Below are 17,284 nucleotides of genomic sequence, written 5' to 3'. Positions count from 1 at the left end.
CTGTCTGTCTGTCTGTCTGTCTCTGTCTGTCTCTGTCTGTCTGTCTGTCTGTCTGTCTGTCTGTCTCTGTCTGTCTCTGTCTGTCTCTGTCTGTCTGTCTGTCTGTCTGTCTGTCTGTCTGTCTCTGTCTGTCTGTCTCTGTCTGTCTGTCTGTCTGTCTGTCTATCTAATGTCAGTGGTTATCAAAGGTGTGTCCATACTGCAGCAGATGTGTCCATACTGCAGCAGGTGTGTCCATACTGCAGCAGGTGTGTCCATACTGCAGCAGGTGTGTCCATACTGCAGCAGGTGTGTCCATACTGCAGCAGGTGTGTCCTTCCTGCAGCAGGTGTGTCCATACTGCAGCAGGTGTGTCCTTCCTGCAGCAGGTGTGTCCATACTGCAGCAGGTGTGTCCATACTGCAGCAGGTGTGTCCATACTGCAGCAGGTGTGTCCTTCCTGCAGCAGGTGTGTCCATACTGCAGCAGGTGTGTCCATACTGCAGCAGGTGTGTCCATACTGCAGCAGGTGTGTCCATACTGCAGCAGGTGTGTCCTTACTGCAGCAGGTGTGTCCTTCCTGCAGCAGGTGTGTCCTTCCTGTAGCAGGTGTGCCCTTCCTGTAGCAGGTGTGTCCTTCCTGTAGCAGGTGTGTCCTTCCTGTAGCAGGTGTGTCCTTCCTGCAGCAGGTGTGTCCTTCCTGTAGCAGGTGTGTCCTTCCTGTAGCAGGTGTGTCCTTCCTGTAGCAGGTGTGTCCTTCCTGCAGCAGGTGTGTCCTTCCTGCAGCAGGTGTGTCCTTCCTGCAGCAGGTGTGTCCTTCCTGCAGCAGGTGCTGCCACAGTGGAGAGCCAAACATGGTCCTCTCTGAGTTGACATTGTCTCTGTCTGTCTGTCTGTTTGTGTGTCCTGTCCTGTAGCTCTATCACAGTAAAAGGTGTAGGTCGGAGCGTGAGGGGGTGTGTGACCTCACCACACGTTTGCTCACGGACACAGAGGGTGAAGTAGACCAGGTACTTTCCCTCCGTGATCATGTTGAAATAGGTCTGACTGTCAGCAGAAAACTCAGCCTCTTCTCTCTCTCTCTCCTCCTCTCTTTATCTCTCTCTCTGTCTTGCCCTCTCTTTCATTCTCTCATGCTCTCTCCTCTCCCTCCTCTCCTCCCTTCTCACCTCCCCCACCCACCTCAGTCTATAGCTACATAGTATAATTGCACTACCGGCATAATCTACAAATGAGGGCGACTGGCCAGACTTCCTGGTAAAGAGGCATCCTGTTTAAAGAGCTCAGAGAGAGATGGAGGGTAGGATGATCTGTGTACTAGACTAGTAGCTGTCTCTCTTCTTTTTTGTTGTTGACCATTAGTTTGTTTTTCCACAGAACTCAGTCAAGTATACAGCCCCCTCTCCACCCCCCCAAATATAAATACATTCATTCTCCCAGAGGGATCCAGGAACAAAACACTGAGGGATTTAAAAAAAAATCTAAAACAAACTGACATTCACAGACAGAAACATAACGGCCACTATAGAGAACATTCTCTAAGAATGTCTGGTTTTAGAATATAACGAGTGTAGTGGTGTGTAGCTGGGTAGTCCAGTCGTCCAGTGTGTTATTGCGGGTGGATATGAGCCTCTCTCTCTTCTTACACACTATATTCTCTAAGAGAGGCTGAGTGTCCTGCTGTCATCAGTAGGTCAGATTGTGTGTGTGTGTGTGTGTGTGTGCTCATCTCTCCGAGCATGTATCACCTCACTGTCTCAAGGCTCCTGTTGGGATCGTCCTCCTGCATGTCTGCTGGTTTGGTATCTTTCACAATGTCTTGTGGTTGTAGATGTGTGATGGAATCTGTGTCCTTTGCAGCGCTCGGTTATTGTGTAACAATGGGTTTTGCTTGTGTGTCACATTCTTTTTTTGTGGCAGAAGACTTTTACAATCTTATTAGTTGTGTGATGGTTTGGGTTCTGCATGTCAACACCTGTCATTGATTGACCCAGTTGTTATGGTAACTTCTGTCTTTTCCCTGTGTGTGTTTTCATGTATATATGTCCCCTTGAGTTGGTGTGGGGTGTCACCTGTACATACTGTATGTTAAGTCTGCGGTGTCACATATTATTATGTCCCCCTGACTGTGTAGGTTTTGGAGAAAGGTTCCGACTGCATTACAGTCCATGCCCTCGGAGTCCTCACATCCATCATGAGTAACTCCCCTTCTGCCAAGGTAAGGATTTCTACAACTAGTGTGGCCCGCTGGGTATTGAACCCTAGTCATCCAGACTACATTAGCTCTCCCAGTTGAAGCTTAGGCAGTATTTCAGGGAGATTACACAGTCTTCAGGTCTTAGGCAAGGCTCTTCATTACAAAATCATAGTTCTAGTAACGTCTTCCTCTGTCTGACACACACACACACACACACACACACACACACATACACATTATCAGAACAGAAAAAGAGCCGGATAAGGCTTGACACTGTTTTCATTCTTGTTTAGACAGTCTCATTATCCTCCTGTCTGTTGTGTGGCTCTTTGCCAGGGAGGAAGTTCTTTCATTATTTCTCTGTCCCAAATGGCAACCTATTCCCTGTATAGTGCACTGCTTTTGACCAGGGCCCATAGGGTTCTATATAGAGAATAGGTTGCCGTTTGGGAGGCATATTTGTGTCTCTGTACATTACTGGCCTGTCTATATTTGTGTCTCTGTACATTACTAGCCTGTCTATATTTGTGTCTCTGTACATTACTGGCCTCTCTATATTTGTGTCTCTGTACATTACTGGCCTGTCTATATTTGTATCTCTGTACATTACTAGCCTGTCTATATTTGTGTCTCTGTACATTACTGGCCTGTCTATATTTGTGTCTCTGTACATTACTGGCCTGTCTATATTTGTGTCTCTGTACATTACTAGCCTGTCTATATTTGTGTCTCTGTACATTACCGGCCTGTTTATATTTGTGTCTCTGTACATTACCAGCCTGTCTATATTTGTGTCTCTGTACATTACCAGCCTGTCTATATTTGTGTGTCTGTGTTCTTCTCCCTCCAGGAGGTTTTCAAGGAGAGGATTGGCTACTCCCAGCTGTTTGACGTGCTGAAGAGTCAGGGTCAGCCCACTAAACGCCTGCTGCAGGAACTCATGAACATGGTGAGCAGATCAACACCTCCTCACTTCATCTGGTTAAAGGGATACTAATGTAGAGTGTAAAGGGAGAGAATGTCATGTTGTCATGAAGGCCATTAGTCCTTTACTTGTCATCGTTCTGTGGGTTAGATATATTTGGACTTCCACAAAACCTCTGACTACTCTCTCACTCCTCTCTCATTGCCTTCCTCTTTTCTCTCCCTCTCCTTCTCTCCACTAGGCAGTGGAAGGGGAACACGCCCACGCCCATCACCTGGGTGTCAGTAACGACCAGCCCCTCCTCCTCCTCCTACAGTGGCTGCCTGACCTGGCCCCCCAGAGGGACCTGCAGCTCCTGGTAGCCCAGTGGCTGGCTGCGGTCTGCGGGGGCTCCCTGGCCTGCCGTACGGTGGCTGTGGAGGCCGGCCTGGTGGGGGCTGTGCTCCATGTCCTCTCCCAGCCACAGAGACTGGACCGCCAGTGTGCCGATGGCCTCCTGGGGATGTTACAGGACATGGGGTCTCTCTGTCTGAGGCCTGCTGAGCTGAAGTCTCTGTTGAGGCTGCTCCGACCCCTCGATCAGGTATTTGATTTCAAATTGATGCTCTGTAATGCTTTAATTTGTGTAATCTACAGTGCAATATACAGAGTCATTTACAGAGTCATTTACAGTGCCCTCTGTAATTATTGGGACAGTGAAGCATTTAGAAAAATAATAATTGGGCTTTATACTCCAAATATCATACCCCCACCCAAAATACTAACCTCGCCTGTTATTGTAATGGTGAGAGGTTTGCATGTCTTGAGGGTATGATATAAAATACTAACCTCCCCTGTTATTGTAATGGTGAGAGGTTTGCATGTCTTGAGGGTATGATATAAAATGCTAACCTCCCCTGTTATTGTAATGGTGAGAGGTTAGCATGTCTTGGGGGTATGATATAAAATACTAACCTCCCCTGTTATTGTAATGGTGAGAGGTTAGCATGTCTTGGGGGTATGATATAAAATGCTAACCTCCCCTGTTATTGTAATGGTGAGAGGTTAGCATGTCTTGGGGGTATGATATGAAATGCTAACCTCCCCTGTTATTGTAATGGTGAGAGGTTAGCATGTCTTGGGGGTATGATATAAAATACTAACCTCCCCTGTTATTGTAATGGTGAGAGGTTAGCATGTCTTGGGGGTATGATATAAAATACTAACCTCCCCTGTTATTGTAATGGTGAGAGGTTATCATGTCTTGGGGGTATGATATAAAATGCTAACCTCCCCTGTTATTGTACTGGTGAGAGGTTAGCATGTCTTGAGGGTATGATATAAAATGCTAACCTCCCCTGTTATTGTAATGGTGAGAGGTTAGCATGTCTTGGGGGTATATTTGTGCGTCTGTAACTTTCTCACTCATCATTATTCACGATTATCAGGATTATCCGTAATCATGGTAGCATCCACATTAATGTAGAAGGGTTGAGGAACATTATATTCTTATTTACAATAAAAATGACTCAACACATTATTTACCATTCATTTCTATTGGGCACAAAATAATTTTTGTTGTGTTGCAGATCAACAGCAAATACATTCAACAAGTTTGTACAGTCACCAGCTTGATATACTGCAGTCATTGTGTGAAAATGGGACCAAATATGACTGCTTTAATACACATAGAAGTCAATTTGACCCAATACTTTTGGTCTCCTAAAATTGGGGGACTATGTACTAAAAAAGGGCTGTACTTTTTAAACGGTTTAGCCAATATGGATGAACAAACCCTCAAATTAAAGACGACAGTACGCACTTTAACCTCAGTCGTTGTTTGATTCCAAAAGAAAAGTGCTTCACTGTCTCAATATTTACAGAGGGCGCTGTAAAACCATGCAGAATCAGAACCTTATTGCCAGGCAACAAACGTTACTGGGAATTTATTTTGGCATTGTACATAGAAGCATCTACATCACCAACCTTAACAATTAACCCAGATTTCACCCCTCTGTCCAGATATCACCCCTCTGTCCAGATATCACCCCTCCGTCCAGATATCACCCCTCTGTCCAGATAGCATCCCTCTGTCCAGATATATCACCCCTCCGTCCAGATATCACCCCTCCGTCCAGATAGCATCCCTCTGTCCAGATATCACCCCTCTGTCCAGATATCACCCCTCTGTCTAGATATCACCCCTCTGTCCAGATATCACCCCTCTGTCCAGATATCACCCCTCCGTCCAGATATCACCCCTCTGTCCAGATAGCATCCCTCTGTCCAGATATCACCCCTCTGTCCAGATATCACCCCTCTGTCTAGATATCACCCCTCTGTCCAGATATCACCCCTCTGTCCAGATATCACACCTCCGTCCAGATATCACCCCTCTGTCCAGATATCACCCCTCTGTCCAGATATCACCCCTCCGTCCAGATATCACCCCTCCGTCCAGATATCACCCCTCTGTCCAGATATCACCCCTCTGTCCAGATATCACCCCTCTGTCCAGATATCACCCCTCTGTCCAGATAGCACCCCTCTGTCCAGATATCACCCCTCCGTCCAGATATCACCCCTCCGTCCAGATATCACCCCTCCGTCCAGATATCACCCCTCCGTCCAGATATCACCCCTCCGTCCAGATATCACCCCTCTGTCCAGATATCACCCCTCCGTCCAGATATCACCCCTCCGTCCAGATATCACCCCTCCGTCCAGATATCACCCCTCCGTCCAGATATCACCCCTCCGTCCAGATATCACCCCTCCGTCCAGATATCACCCCTCCGTCCAGATATCACCCCTCCGTCCAGATATCACCCCTCCGTCCAGATATCACCCCTCCGTCCAGATAACACCCCTCCGTCCAGATATCACCCCTCCGTCCAGATATCACCCCTCCGTCCAGATATCACCCCTCCGTCCAGATATCACCCCTCCGTCCAGATATCACCCCTCCGTCCAGATAGCACCCCTCCGTCCAGATAGCACCCCTCCGTCCAGATATCACCCCTCCGTCCAGATATCACCCCTCCGTCCAGATATCACCCCTCTGTCCAGATATCACCCCTCTGTCCAGATATCACCCCTCTGTCCAGATAGCACCCCTCCGTCCAGATAGCACCCCTCTGTCCAGATAGCATCCCTCTGTCTAGATAGCACCCTATATACAGCACATGACCACCCTTAGATAAAATTCTCTCCCTTACCAGGGGAAGGACGTGTTGGCAGGGAAAAGGACGGGGACACACCCTTACTGCGCCCGCATCATCCGGGTGCTGGCGGCAATGGCGGCCAGGGAGGGGAGGAACAGCGCCCTGCAGTATTTTGACCTGACCCATCCCCTGGCAGGGATCATGGTGCCCACGGTCCAGCGCTGGCCAGGCAGTGGGTTTTCCTTCCACGCCTGGCTCTGTCTCAACATGGACTTCCCACAATACCACTCAGAGTTCTCCACGCCCAGCACCCGCTCGTCTGCTGGGGCACCAGGGGCGACGACACGGGGTATGGGCAAAGGCCCCCGCAGGAAACAGCTGTACAGGTACCAGACTGGAGAGATGGGGATACACCTAAGACCACACTACTGCTTGATGTGTGCTGGCCCAATGAGCGAGCCGGTGCTGGCCCAATGAGCGAGCCGGTGCTAATGGCCTGGTACTCAGGGCTCTATTGTCACTCCATCAGGTCCTAATGGCCTGGTACTCAGCGCTCTATTGTCACTCTATCAGGTCCTAATGGCCTGGTACTCAGGGCTCTATTGGCACTCCATCAGGTCCTAATGGCCTGGTACTCAGTGCTCTATTGTCATTCCATCAGGTCCTAATGGCCTGATACTCAGGGCTCTACGGTCACTCCATCAGGTCCTAATGGCCTTGTACTCAGGGCTCTACGGTCAATCCATCAGGTACTAATGGCCTGGTACTCAGTGCTCTATTGTACCCCCATCAGGTCCTAATGGCCTGGTACTCAGGGCTCTATTGTCACTCCATCAGGTCCTAATGACCTGGTACTCAGTGCTCTGTTGTACCCCCATCAGGTCCTAATGGCCTGGTACTCAGGGCTCTATTGTCACTCCATCAGGTCCTAATGACCTGGTACTCAGGTCTCTATTGTTCCCCCATCAGGTCCTAATGGCCTTGTACTCAGGTCTCTATTGTTCCCCCATCAGGTCCTAATGGCCTTGTACTCAGGTCTCTATTGTTCCCCCATCAGGTCCTAATGACCTGGTACTCAGGTCTCTATTGTTCCCCCATCAGGTCCTAATGGCCTTGTACTCAGGTCTCTATTGTTCCCCCATCAGGTCCTAATGGCCTTGTACTCAGGGCTCTATTGTTCCCCCATCAGGTCCTAATGGCATTGTACTCAGGTCTCTATTGTTCCCCCATCAGGTCCTAATGGCCTTGTACTCAGGGCTCTATTGTCACTCCATCAGGTCCTAATGGCCTGGTACTCAGGGCTCTATTATCCCCCCATCAGGTCCTAATGACCTTGTACTCAGGTCTCTATTGTTCCCCCATCAGGTCCTAATGGCCTTGTACTCAGGGCTCTATTGTCACTCCATCAGGTCCTAATGGCCTGGTACTTTGGGCTCTATTGTCCCTCCATCAGGTCCTAATGGCCTTGTACTCAGGTCTCTATTGTTCCCCCATCAGGTCCTAATGGCCTTGTACTCAGGGCTCTATTGTCACTCCATCAGGTCCTAATGGCCTGGTACTTTGGGCTCTATTGTCCCTCCATCAGGTCCTAATGGCCTGGTACTCAGGGCTCTATTATCCCCCCATCAGGTCCTAATGACCTGGTACTCAGGGCTCTATTGTCCCTCCATCAGGTCCTAATGACCTGGTACTCAGGTCTCTATTGTTCCCCCATCAGGTCCTAATGGCCTTGTACTCAGGTCTCTATTGTTCCCCCATCAGGTCCTAATGGCCTTGTACTCAGGGCTCTATTGTCACTCCATCAGGTCCTAATGACCTGGTACTCAGGTCTCTATTGTTCCCCCATCAGGTCCTAATGGCCTTGTACTCAGGTCTCTATTGTTCCCCCATCAGGTCCTAATGGCCTTGTACTCAGGGCTCTATTGTTCCCCCATCAGGTCCTAATGGCATTGTACTCAGGTCTCTATTGTTCCCCCATCAGGTCCTAATGGCCTTGTACTCAGGGCTCTATTGTCACTCCATCAGGTCCTAATGGCCTGGTACTTTGGGCTCTATTGTCCCTCCATCAGGTCCTAATGGCCTGGTACTCAGGGCTCTATTATCCCCCATCAGGTCCTAATGACCTTGTACTCAGGTCTCTATTGTTCCCCCATCAGGTCCTAATGGCCTTGTACTCAGGGCTCTATTGTCACTCCATCAGGTCCTAATGGCCTGGTACTTTGGGCTCTATTGTCCCTCCATCAGGTCCTAATGGCCTGGTACTCGGGGCTCTATTATCCCTCCATCAGGTCCTAATGACCTGGTACTCAGGGCTCTATTATCCCCCCATCAGGTCCTAATGACCTGGTACTCAGGGCTCTATTGTCCCTCCATCAGGTCCTAATGGCCTGGTACTCAGGGCTCTATTATCCCTCCATCAGGTCCTAATGACCTGGTACTCAGGGCTCTATTATCTCTCCATCAGGTCCTAATGGCCTGGTACTCAGGGCTCTATTATCCCTCCATCAGGTCCTAATGGCCTGGTACTCAGGGCTCTATTATCTCTCCATCAGGTCCTAATGGCCTGGTACTCAGGGCTCTATTGTCCCTCCATCAGGTCCTAATGGCCTGGTACTCAGGGCTCTATTATCTCTCCATCAGGTCCTAATGGCCTGGTACTCAGGGCTCTATTGTCCCTCCATCAGGTCCTAATGGCCTGGTACTCAGGGCTCTATTATCCCCCCATCAGGTCCTAATGACCTGGTACTCAGGGCTCTATTGTCCCCCTAACCACTCTGACATCAATGCAATCTAAAATCACATCAAACACTTATCATCAAAACATCATTATCATGCTTTTAAAACTCCCCTCACTGTGATGATCCATTTGAAGAAAGAAGCAGGGTGAAAGCCTGTACATATTAGTAAAGACAAGATTACATTGAGAATAGACTGATGGATGAATGTTGAGTGTAAAAGTTGTCAAATAACTGTAAATGTAGCATATATAGGACCTGTTTCAGTTGAGCATTTTTCCACTCCACATATCCACCGTGTGCTCACTCGCTCCGGAATGGGGGAAATATCCTTTCTATCTTATTCAACTAAGTTCTAGTATATTCTTCTTACTATACAATCCTCAAATGGGACGGGACTTATAGGCATATCCTGTCAGCTAAAGGAACTGGCCTGTAGTCTCTGTCACGGAGCACAGCCAGATAACATAGCGTAACTCATATTCTGTTCTTCTGAAATCCGTTGTATTCACATCTTAATGTTTCTTTAGACCTGAATAAATCCTGTATTTATTGTGATGGTGTCTATTACATAGATGTATTATCAGATGTTTCAACGGCGTGTTTATATGTTCATTACCGGTCAATTACCGTGAGACCAGCAGGCTTTTACATGACAACAACCGTCTGGCAAAATGTCATGACCGCCACAGCCCTCGTTGAAAGCAATATGATTTAAAAGTATGTAACAGGGCAGAGTAACTCAATATTGCCACCAGTCGTCAGTTGGATCAAATTCAAATCCATTCAGTTAACTTTATTGATCCCCCAAGGGGGCAGTTATTGATGTGTTTCCTGTCTCCTTGGTGCTTAGCCTGTTGACAGCCGGTGGTACAGGTTTAGAGGCTTTCTTCACCATGGAGGGAGTGTTGGTGGTGGCTGTCTGCACTAAGAAAGACTACATGGTCGTGTCCCTGCCAGAACACCCTCTAACAGACTGCTGCTGGGTAAGATACACACACAGATATAGGGACAGAGGATGGGGACCAAATTTCACCCTATTCCCTATACAGTGCACCAGGTTTGACCAGGGTTAAATGTACTGCACTATATAGAGACTATAGAGAATAGGGTGCCATTTGGGTTTATTATGGATCACCATTAGTTCCTGCCAAGGCAGCAGCTACTCTTTCTGGGGTTTATTATGGATCCTCATTAGTTCCTGCCAAGGCAGCAGCTACTCTTCCTGGGGTTTATTATGGATCCCCATTAGTTCCTGCCAAGGCAGCAGCAACTCTTCCTGGGGTTTATTATGGATCCTCATTAGTTCCTGCCAAGGCAGCAGCTACTCTTCCTGGGGTTTATTATGGATCCTCATTAGTTCCTTCCAAGGCAGCAGCTACTCTTCCTGGGGTCGAGCAACATGAAGACAGTTATATACAATTTAAAACATGACATGACATTTCGTAACACTTTTCACAACACATAAAGTGTGTTTCCTCAGGCCACTACTCCCAGACCACTACTCCATTCGGGATGCAATCAGAGATCGAGACACAGCCTCTCAATTACGTAGTTGTTTCCCCATCTTATCTGACAGGCCTGATGTACGCTGGGATCAGCCAGTTAGCTGCTGTGCCATCTGTTCACTACAGCTGTGTTGTTACTCTAATGAATGATCATCGTCAGGGACTGTTTAATAATGGATGTTTAACTAGTTCAAGACACACTCATGTTTCTAGATTCTGGAGAAAGCACAATAATCTAGCAGGCATACCTTACATAGAAGTCATATTTTACCTGCAATATATTGAGTAAAGAATATTTTCTCTTCTCTCTCGCTCTCTCTCTTCTTCTTCTCGCTCTCTCCTCCACCCTGTCCTCCACCCTCTCGCTCGCTCTCTCTCTTCTCGCTCTCTCTCTTCCTCCTCTCGCTCTCTCCTCCTCCCTCTCTCTCCTGCTCTCTCTCTTCTCGCTCTCTTCTCGCTCTCCTCTCTCTCTCTACTTGATCTCTCCTGCTCCCTCTCCCTCCCTCTCTCTCTTCTCTCTCTCCTCTCTCTCTCTACTTGATCTCTCCTCCTCCTCTCTCTCTCTCTCTCTCTTCTCCCCACAGCACTCTGTGGATATAGTCCATATTCCCGGCCGCCGTCCCTTCGGTCAGAATCTGGTCACCATCTACATCGATGGAGAACAGCGCAAGACAGCCCAGCTCCGATTCCCCTCGCTCAATGAGGTGAGAGAATGAGACAATGGGGTGAAGGACATTACTAAATTGGGAAAGCAAAATATGGTTGGAATAGGACAAAATATGTCTGGATTAGGACAAAATATGTCTGGATTAGGACATAGGCTGAGAGCAAAGTGCCAAAGACAGACAGAAAATTGAAAGACAATTGTTTATGATCATCAGTTGTCTCTTGTTGTTTGATTACATTTAAAAAAAAAAAACATTTTACATCTGTTCTGTTTTCATGGTAACTGTTGAAACCTGAGGTCTTGCTGGGTCCATTACGGCTGCATTAGCCATCCTGGGTCCATTACAGCTGCATTAGCCATCCTGGGTCCATTACGGCTGCATTAGCCATCCTGGGTCCATTAGCCATCCTGGGTCCATTACGGCTGCATTAGCCATCCTGGGTCCATTAGCCATCCTGGGTTCATTACGGCTGCATTAGCCATCCTGGGTCCATTACGGCTGCATTAGCCATCCTGGGTCCATTAGCCATCCTGGGTTCATTACGGCTGCATTAGCCATCCTGGGTCCATTACGGCTGCATTAGCCATCCTGGGTCCATTAGCCATCCTGGGTCCATTAGCCATCCTGGGTCCATTACGGCTGCATTAGCCATCCTGGGTCCATTACAGCTGCATTAGCCATCCTGGGTCCATTAACCATCCTGGGTCCATTAGCCATCCTGGGTCCATTACAGCTGCATTAGCCATCCTGGGTCCATTAGCCATCCTGGGTCCATTAGCCATCCTGGGTCCATTACGGCTGCATTAGCCATCCTGGGTTCATTACGGCTGCATTAGCCATCCTGGGTCCATTACGGCTGCATTAGCCATCCTGGGTCCATTAGCCATCCTGGGTCCATTAGCCATCCTGGGTCCATTAGGGCTGCATTAGCCATCCTGGGTCCATTACGGCTGCATTAGCCATCCTGGGTTCATTAGCCATCCTGGGTCCATTAGCCATCCTGGGTTCATTACGGCTGCATTAGACATCCTGGGTCCATTAGCCATCCTGGGTCCATTACGGCTGCATTAGCCATCCTGGGTTCATTACGGCTGCATTAGCCATCCTGGGTCCATTAGCCATCCTGGGTCCATTACGGCTGCATTAGCCATCCTGGGTCCATTACGGCTGCATTAGCCATCCTGGGTTCATTAGCCATCCTGGGTTCATTAGCCATCCTGGGTCCATTAGCCATCCTGGGTCCATTAGCCATCCTGGGTCCATTAGCCATCCTGGGTTCATTACGGCTGCATTAGCCATCCTGGGGCCATTACGGCTGCATTAGCCATCCTGGGTCCATTACGGCCGCATTAGCCATCCTGGGTTCATTAGCCATCCTGGGTCCATTAGCCATCCTGGGTTCATTAGCCATCCTGGGTCCATTAGCCATCCTGGGTCCATTAGCCATCCTGGGTCCATTAGCCATCCTGGGTTCATTACGGCTGCATTAGCCATCCTGGGGCCATTACAGCTGCATTAGCCATCCTGGGTCCATTAGCCATCCTGGGTCCATTAGCCATCCTGGGTTCATTAGCCATCCTGGGTCCATTAGCCATCCTGGGTCCATTACGGCTGCATTAGCCATCCTGGGTTCATTACGGCTGCATTAGCCATCCTGGGTCCATTAGCCATCCTGGGTCCATTACGGCTGCATTAGCCATCCTGGGTCCATTACGGCTGCATTAGCCATCCTGGGTTCATTAGCCATCCTGGGTTCATTAGCCATCCTGGGTCCATTAGCCATCCTGGGTCCATTAGCCATCCTGGGTCCATTAGCCATCCTGGGTTCATTACGGCTGCATTAGCCATCCTGGGGCAATTACGGCTGCATTAGCCATCCTGGGTCCATTACGGCCGCATTAGCCATCCTGGGTTCATTAGCCATCCTGGGTCCATTAGCCATCCTGGGTTCATTAGCCATCCTGGGTCCATTAGCCATCCTGGGTCCATTAGCCATCCTGGGTCCATTAGCCATCCTGGGTTCATTACAGCTGCATTAGCCATCCTGGGGCCATTACGGCTGCATTAGCCATCCTGGATCCATTAGCCATCCTGGGTCCATTAGCCATCCTGGGTTCATTAGCCATCCTGGGTCCATTAGCCATCCTGGGTCCATTACGGCTGCATTAGCCATCCTGGGGCCATTACGGCCGCATTAGCCATCCTGGGTTCATTAGCCATCCTGGGTCCATTAGCCATCCTGGGTCCATTAGCCATCCTGGGTCCATTAGCCATCCTGGGTTCATTACGGCTGCATTAGCCATCCTGGGGCCATTACGGCTGCATTAGCCATCCTGGGTCCATTAGCCATCCTGGGTCCATTACGGCTGCATTAGCCACCCTGGGTTCATTAGCCATCCTGGGTCCATTAGCCATCCTGGGTCCATTACGGCTGCATTAGCCATCCTGGGTTCATTAGCCATCCTGGGTCTATTAGCCATCCTGGGTTCATTAGCCATCCTGGGTCCATTAGCCATCCTGGGGCCATTACGGCTGCATTAGCCATCCTGGGTCCATTAGCCATCCTGGGTCCATTACGGCTGCATTAGCCACCCTGGGGCCATTACGGCTGCATTAGCCATCCTGGGTCCATTACGGCTGCATTAACCATCCTGGGTTTCAGGAAGAGTTGTGGATTCGAGTCATAAAACTTGGACTCGAGTCACATATTTGATGACTTGAGACTCGACTTGATAGAAAATAAAATAACTTGACTTGGACTTGAAGCCTCAAGACTCGGGACTCGACTTTGACTTGAGACGGATGACTTGAAATAATCTGGCCAGTTTTTGTAATGATTTGTCACTCATTTTGTGGCATAGAGTCTACCTGGATTACACACAGACAGAGACAGTAGCCACAGCATCACCCTTGCAACAAAAAAAAAGATCGGCTAGAGAAATGCACACTCTGAACACTGATTGGACCAGCAAACTGTCAATCAACACAGGTTGGGTGAGCTAGCGAATAGATTGCTGATTTGCTGTACAGCTATAGGATCGGGTGCAGCACAAACCTCAAATTGTATGGAGAGAGAATTGCCTATATAAATATGCAGCTCCAAAACAAACGTGGTAATCAAGAATATGAACTGTTTACTCTGCAAGCTCACCAGCAATGGAGCAACAATTTACTAGCACAGGTCTACTGATCTTTAGGTAGGTAACAATTTACTAGCATAGGTCTACTGATCTTTAGGTAGGTAACAATTTACTAGCAAAGGTCTACTGATCTTTAGGTAGGTAACAATTTACTAGCACAGGTCTACTGATCTTTAGGTAGGTAACAATTTACTAGCACAGGTCTACTGATCTTTAGGTAGGTAACAATTTACTAGCATAGGTCTACTGATCTATAGGTAGGTAACAATTTACTAGCACAGGTCTACTGATCTTTAGGTAGGTAACAATTTACTAGCATAGGTCTACTGACCTTTAGGTAGGTAACAATTTACTAGCATAGGTCTACTGATCTTTAGGTAGCTAACAATTTACTAGCAAAGGTCTACTGATCTTTAGGTAGGTAACAATTTACTAGCATAGGTCTACTGATCTTTAGGTAGCTAACAATTTACTAGCACAGGTCTACTGATCTTTAGGTAGGTAACAATTTACTAGCATAGGTCTACTGATCTTTAGGTAGGTAACAATTTACTAGCACAGGTCTACTGATCTTTAGGTAGGTAACAATTTACTAGCACAGGTCTACTGATCTTTAGGTAGGTAACAATTTACTAGCATAGGTCTACTGATCTTTAGGTAGGTAACAATTTACTAGCATAGGTCTACTGATCTTTAGGTAGGTAACAATTTACTAGCATAGGTCTACTGATCTTTTGGTAGGTAACAATTTACTAGCATAGGTCTACTGATCTTTTGGTATGTAACAATTGCTTGACATTTATAATTTACTTCTAAAGTTTGCATTTGGAATGTTGTTGTTATGCTGAATTATTACTGTGATGAAGACACACCATAGGAGTGGAGAGGGATTGTTGGTACGTCTCTTGTTGGTACGTCTCTTGTTTGTGCGTCTCTTGTTGGTGCGTCTCTTGTTGGTACGTCTCTTGTTGGTACGTCTCTTGTTGGTACGTCTCTTGTTGGTGCGTCTCTTGTTGGTACGTCTCTTGTTGGTACGTCTCTTGTTGGTACGTCTCTTGTTGGTACGTCTCTTGTTGGTACGTCTCTTGTTGGTACGTCTCTTGTTGGTACGTCTCTTGTTGGTACGTCTCTTGTTGGTACGTCTCTTGTTGGTACGTCTCTTGTTGGTACGTCTCTTGTTGGTGCGTCTCTCGTTGGTACGTCTCACGTTGTTGCGTCTCTCGTTGGTACGTCTCTCGTTGGTACGTCTCTCGTTGGTACGTCTCTCGTTGGTACGTCTCTTGTTGGTACGTCTCTTGTTGGTACGTCTCTTGTTGGTACGTCTTTTGTTGGTACGTCTCTCGTTGGTGCGTCTCTTGTTGGTGCGTCTCTTGTTGGTACGTCTCTTGTTGATACATCCTACTGGGTCTGACTGGGTGGACAGCTAACAGAAACACGACTATCTTGTCTAACTTTATCCTCCCTCCCTACACCCTCCTTTCTTATTCACTCCCTACTCCCTCCCTCCTCCCTTCCTACTCCCTCTCCCTCCCCCTGTAGCCTTTCACCTCCTGTTGTATTGGCTCAGCAGGCCACCGTACCACCACCACCACCACCTCCCCCACCCTGCCTCCCACCTCCCTCCACCCAGCAGAGATGGGCTTCCCCGCCCACGCTCCCCCCATCACCCGCTCCCAGTCCTTCCCAGCCTCCTTTGCGGCAGGCCGCTGGGGGCCTGGGTCCCTGCGTGACGCTCCCGTCCACACCATCCCCGCCGGGCTGCAGGACACGGAGTGGGGCACGCCCACCTCACTGGACGGGCTCCTGGGGACCGCCTTCATCTGTCATGAGGCCCTGCAGCCAGCGCACACCAAGGCCCTATACACTGCTGGTACACACACACACCAAGGCCCTAGACACTGCTGGTACACACACACAGCAAGGCCCTATACACTGCTAGTACACACACACACCAAGGCCCTATACACTGCTGGTACACACATACACCAAGGCCCTATATACTGCTGGTACACACACACACAAAGGCCCTATACACTGCTGGTACACACATACACCAAGGCCCTATATACTGCTGTTACACACACACACCAAGGCCTTAGACACTGCTGGTAGGATTAGGACTCACATAGAACATCACATCATTATACAGCATCAATCATATAAGCACCCCTCTTCCCATCCGCACAAGGCTGTGACTTGGTGGTCAGTTCCACATGGTTTAAGGCCTACTGGCCAGACTCCAGTTGTTGTCTTCGACCCTCTTCTACATCTGTCTACCCTACTAGTTAGTCGTTTTATTTACAGGGGGACCAAACATTGTATACAGTACACACTGTACACACACTAGCTAGGCCACACACACTAGGGCCATACATTCTGCAGGTTTCTACACACACCCAACACACTATATATAGTAACCTTGTAACCCTCCCTCCCTCCCAGGCCCCAACCATGTGTCCCTGTTCAAGGCAGATGGAGAGCTGTCGGACCTCAACAGTAAACTGCTTCTCTACTACACTCCTCAGGTGGGTGGCTCACTCAAAGGCTCCTCCCAGACACAGGCTCCTCCCAGAACACAGTTACAATGTTACATAGTTACAATGTACTAAAAATAGGTAGTAATGCTGTAGTAACAACAGGTAGTCATGCTGTAGTAACAACAGGTAGTAATGCTGTAGTAACAACAGGCAGTAAGTAACGCTGGAGCAACAACGAGTAGTAACGCTGGAGCAACAACGAGTAGTAATGCTGTAGCAACAACAGGTAGTAACGCTGGAGCAACAACGAGTAGTAATGCTGTAGCAACAACAGGTAGTAACGCTGTAACAACAACGGGTAGCAACACTGTAGTAACAACGGGTAGTAACGCTGGAGCAACAACGGGAAGTAACGCTGTAGCAACAACGGGTAGTAATGCTGTAGTAACAACAGGTAGTAAGTAACGCTGGAGCAACAACGAGTAGTAACGCTGGAGCAACAACGAGTAGTA

General features: G+C 48.4%; 1 protein-coding gene across 1 annotated transcript in view; it reads left to right on the top strand.

The window, feature by feature from the left end:
- Nucleotides 1-17,284, top strand: part of LOC139386945 (neurobeachin-like 2) — a 129,852-nt gene that overhangs the window by 45,776 nt on the left and 66,792 nt on the right. Inside the window, exons 12-20 of the mRNA XM_071132852.1 lie at nt 897-989; nt 2,114-2,197; nt 3,027-3,125; nt 3,343-3,684; nt 6,302-6,630; nt 9,833-9,965; nt 11,072-11,191; nt 15,835-16,165; nt 16,738-16,820. Coding sequence (XP_070988953.1) covers nt 897-989; nt 2,114-2,197; nt 3,027-3,125; nt 3,343-3,684; nt 6,302-6,630; nt 9,833-9,965; nt 11,072-11,191; nt 15,835-16,165; nt 16,738-16,820 — 1,614 coding nt within the window. The remainder of the gene's footprint in view (nt 1-896; nt 990-2,113; nt 2,198-3,026; nt 3,126-3,342; nt 3,685-6,301; nt 6,631-9,832; nt 9,966-11,071; nt 11,192-15,834; nt 16,166-16,737; nt 16,821-17,284) is intronic.

The sequence above is a fragment of the Oncorhynchus clarkii genome, chromosome 3 (assembly GCF_045791955.1).
Source record: "Oncorhynchus clarkii lewisi isolate Uvic-CL-2024 chromosome 3, UVic_Ocla_1.0, whole genome shotgun sequence".
Taxonomy (NCBI): Eukaryota; Metazoa; Chordata; class Actinopteri; order Salmoniformes; family Salmonidae; genus Oncorhynchus; species Oncorhynchus clarkii.
Note: the sequence above shows the minus strand (reverse complement) of the source record. Positions and strands in the feature narration are given on the sequence as shown.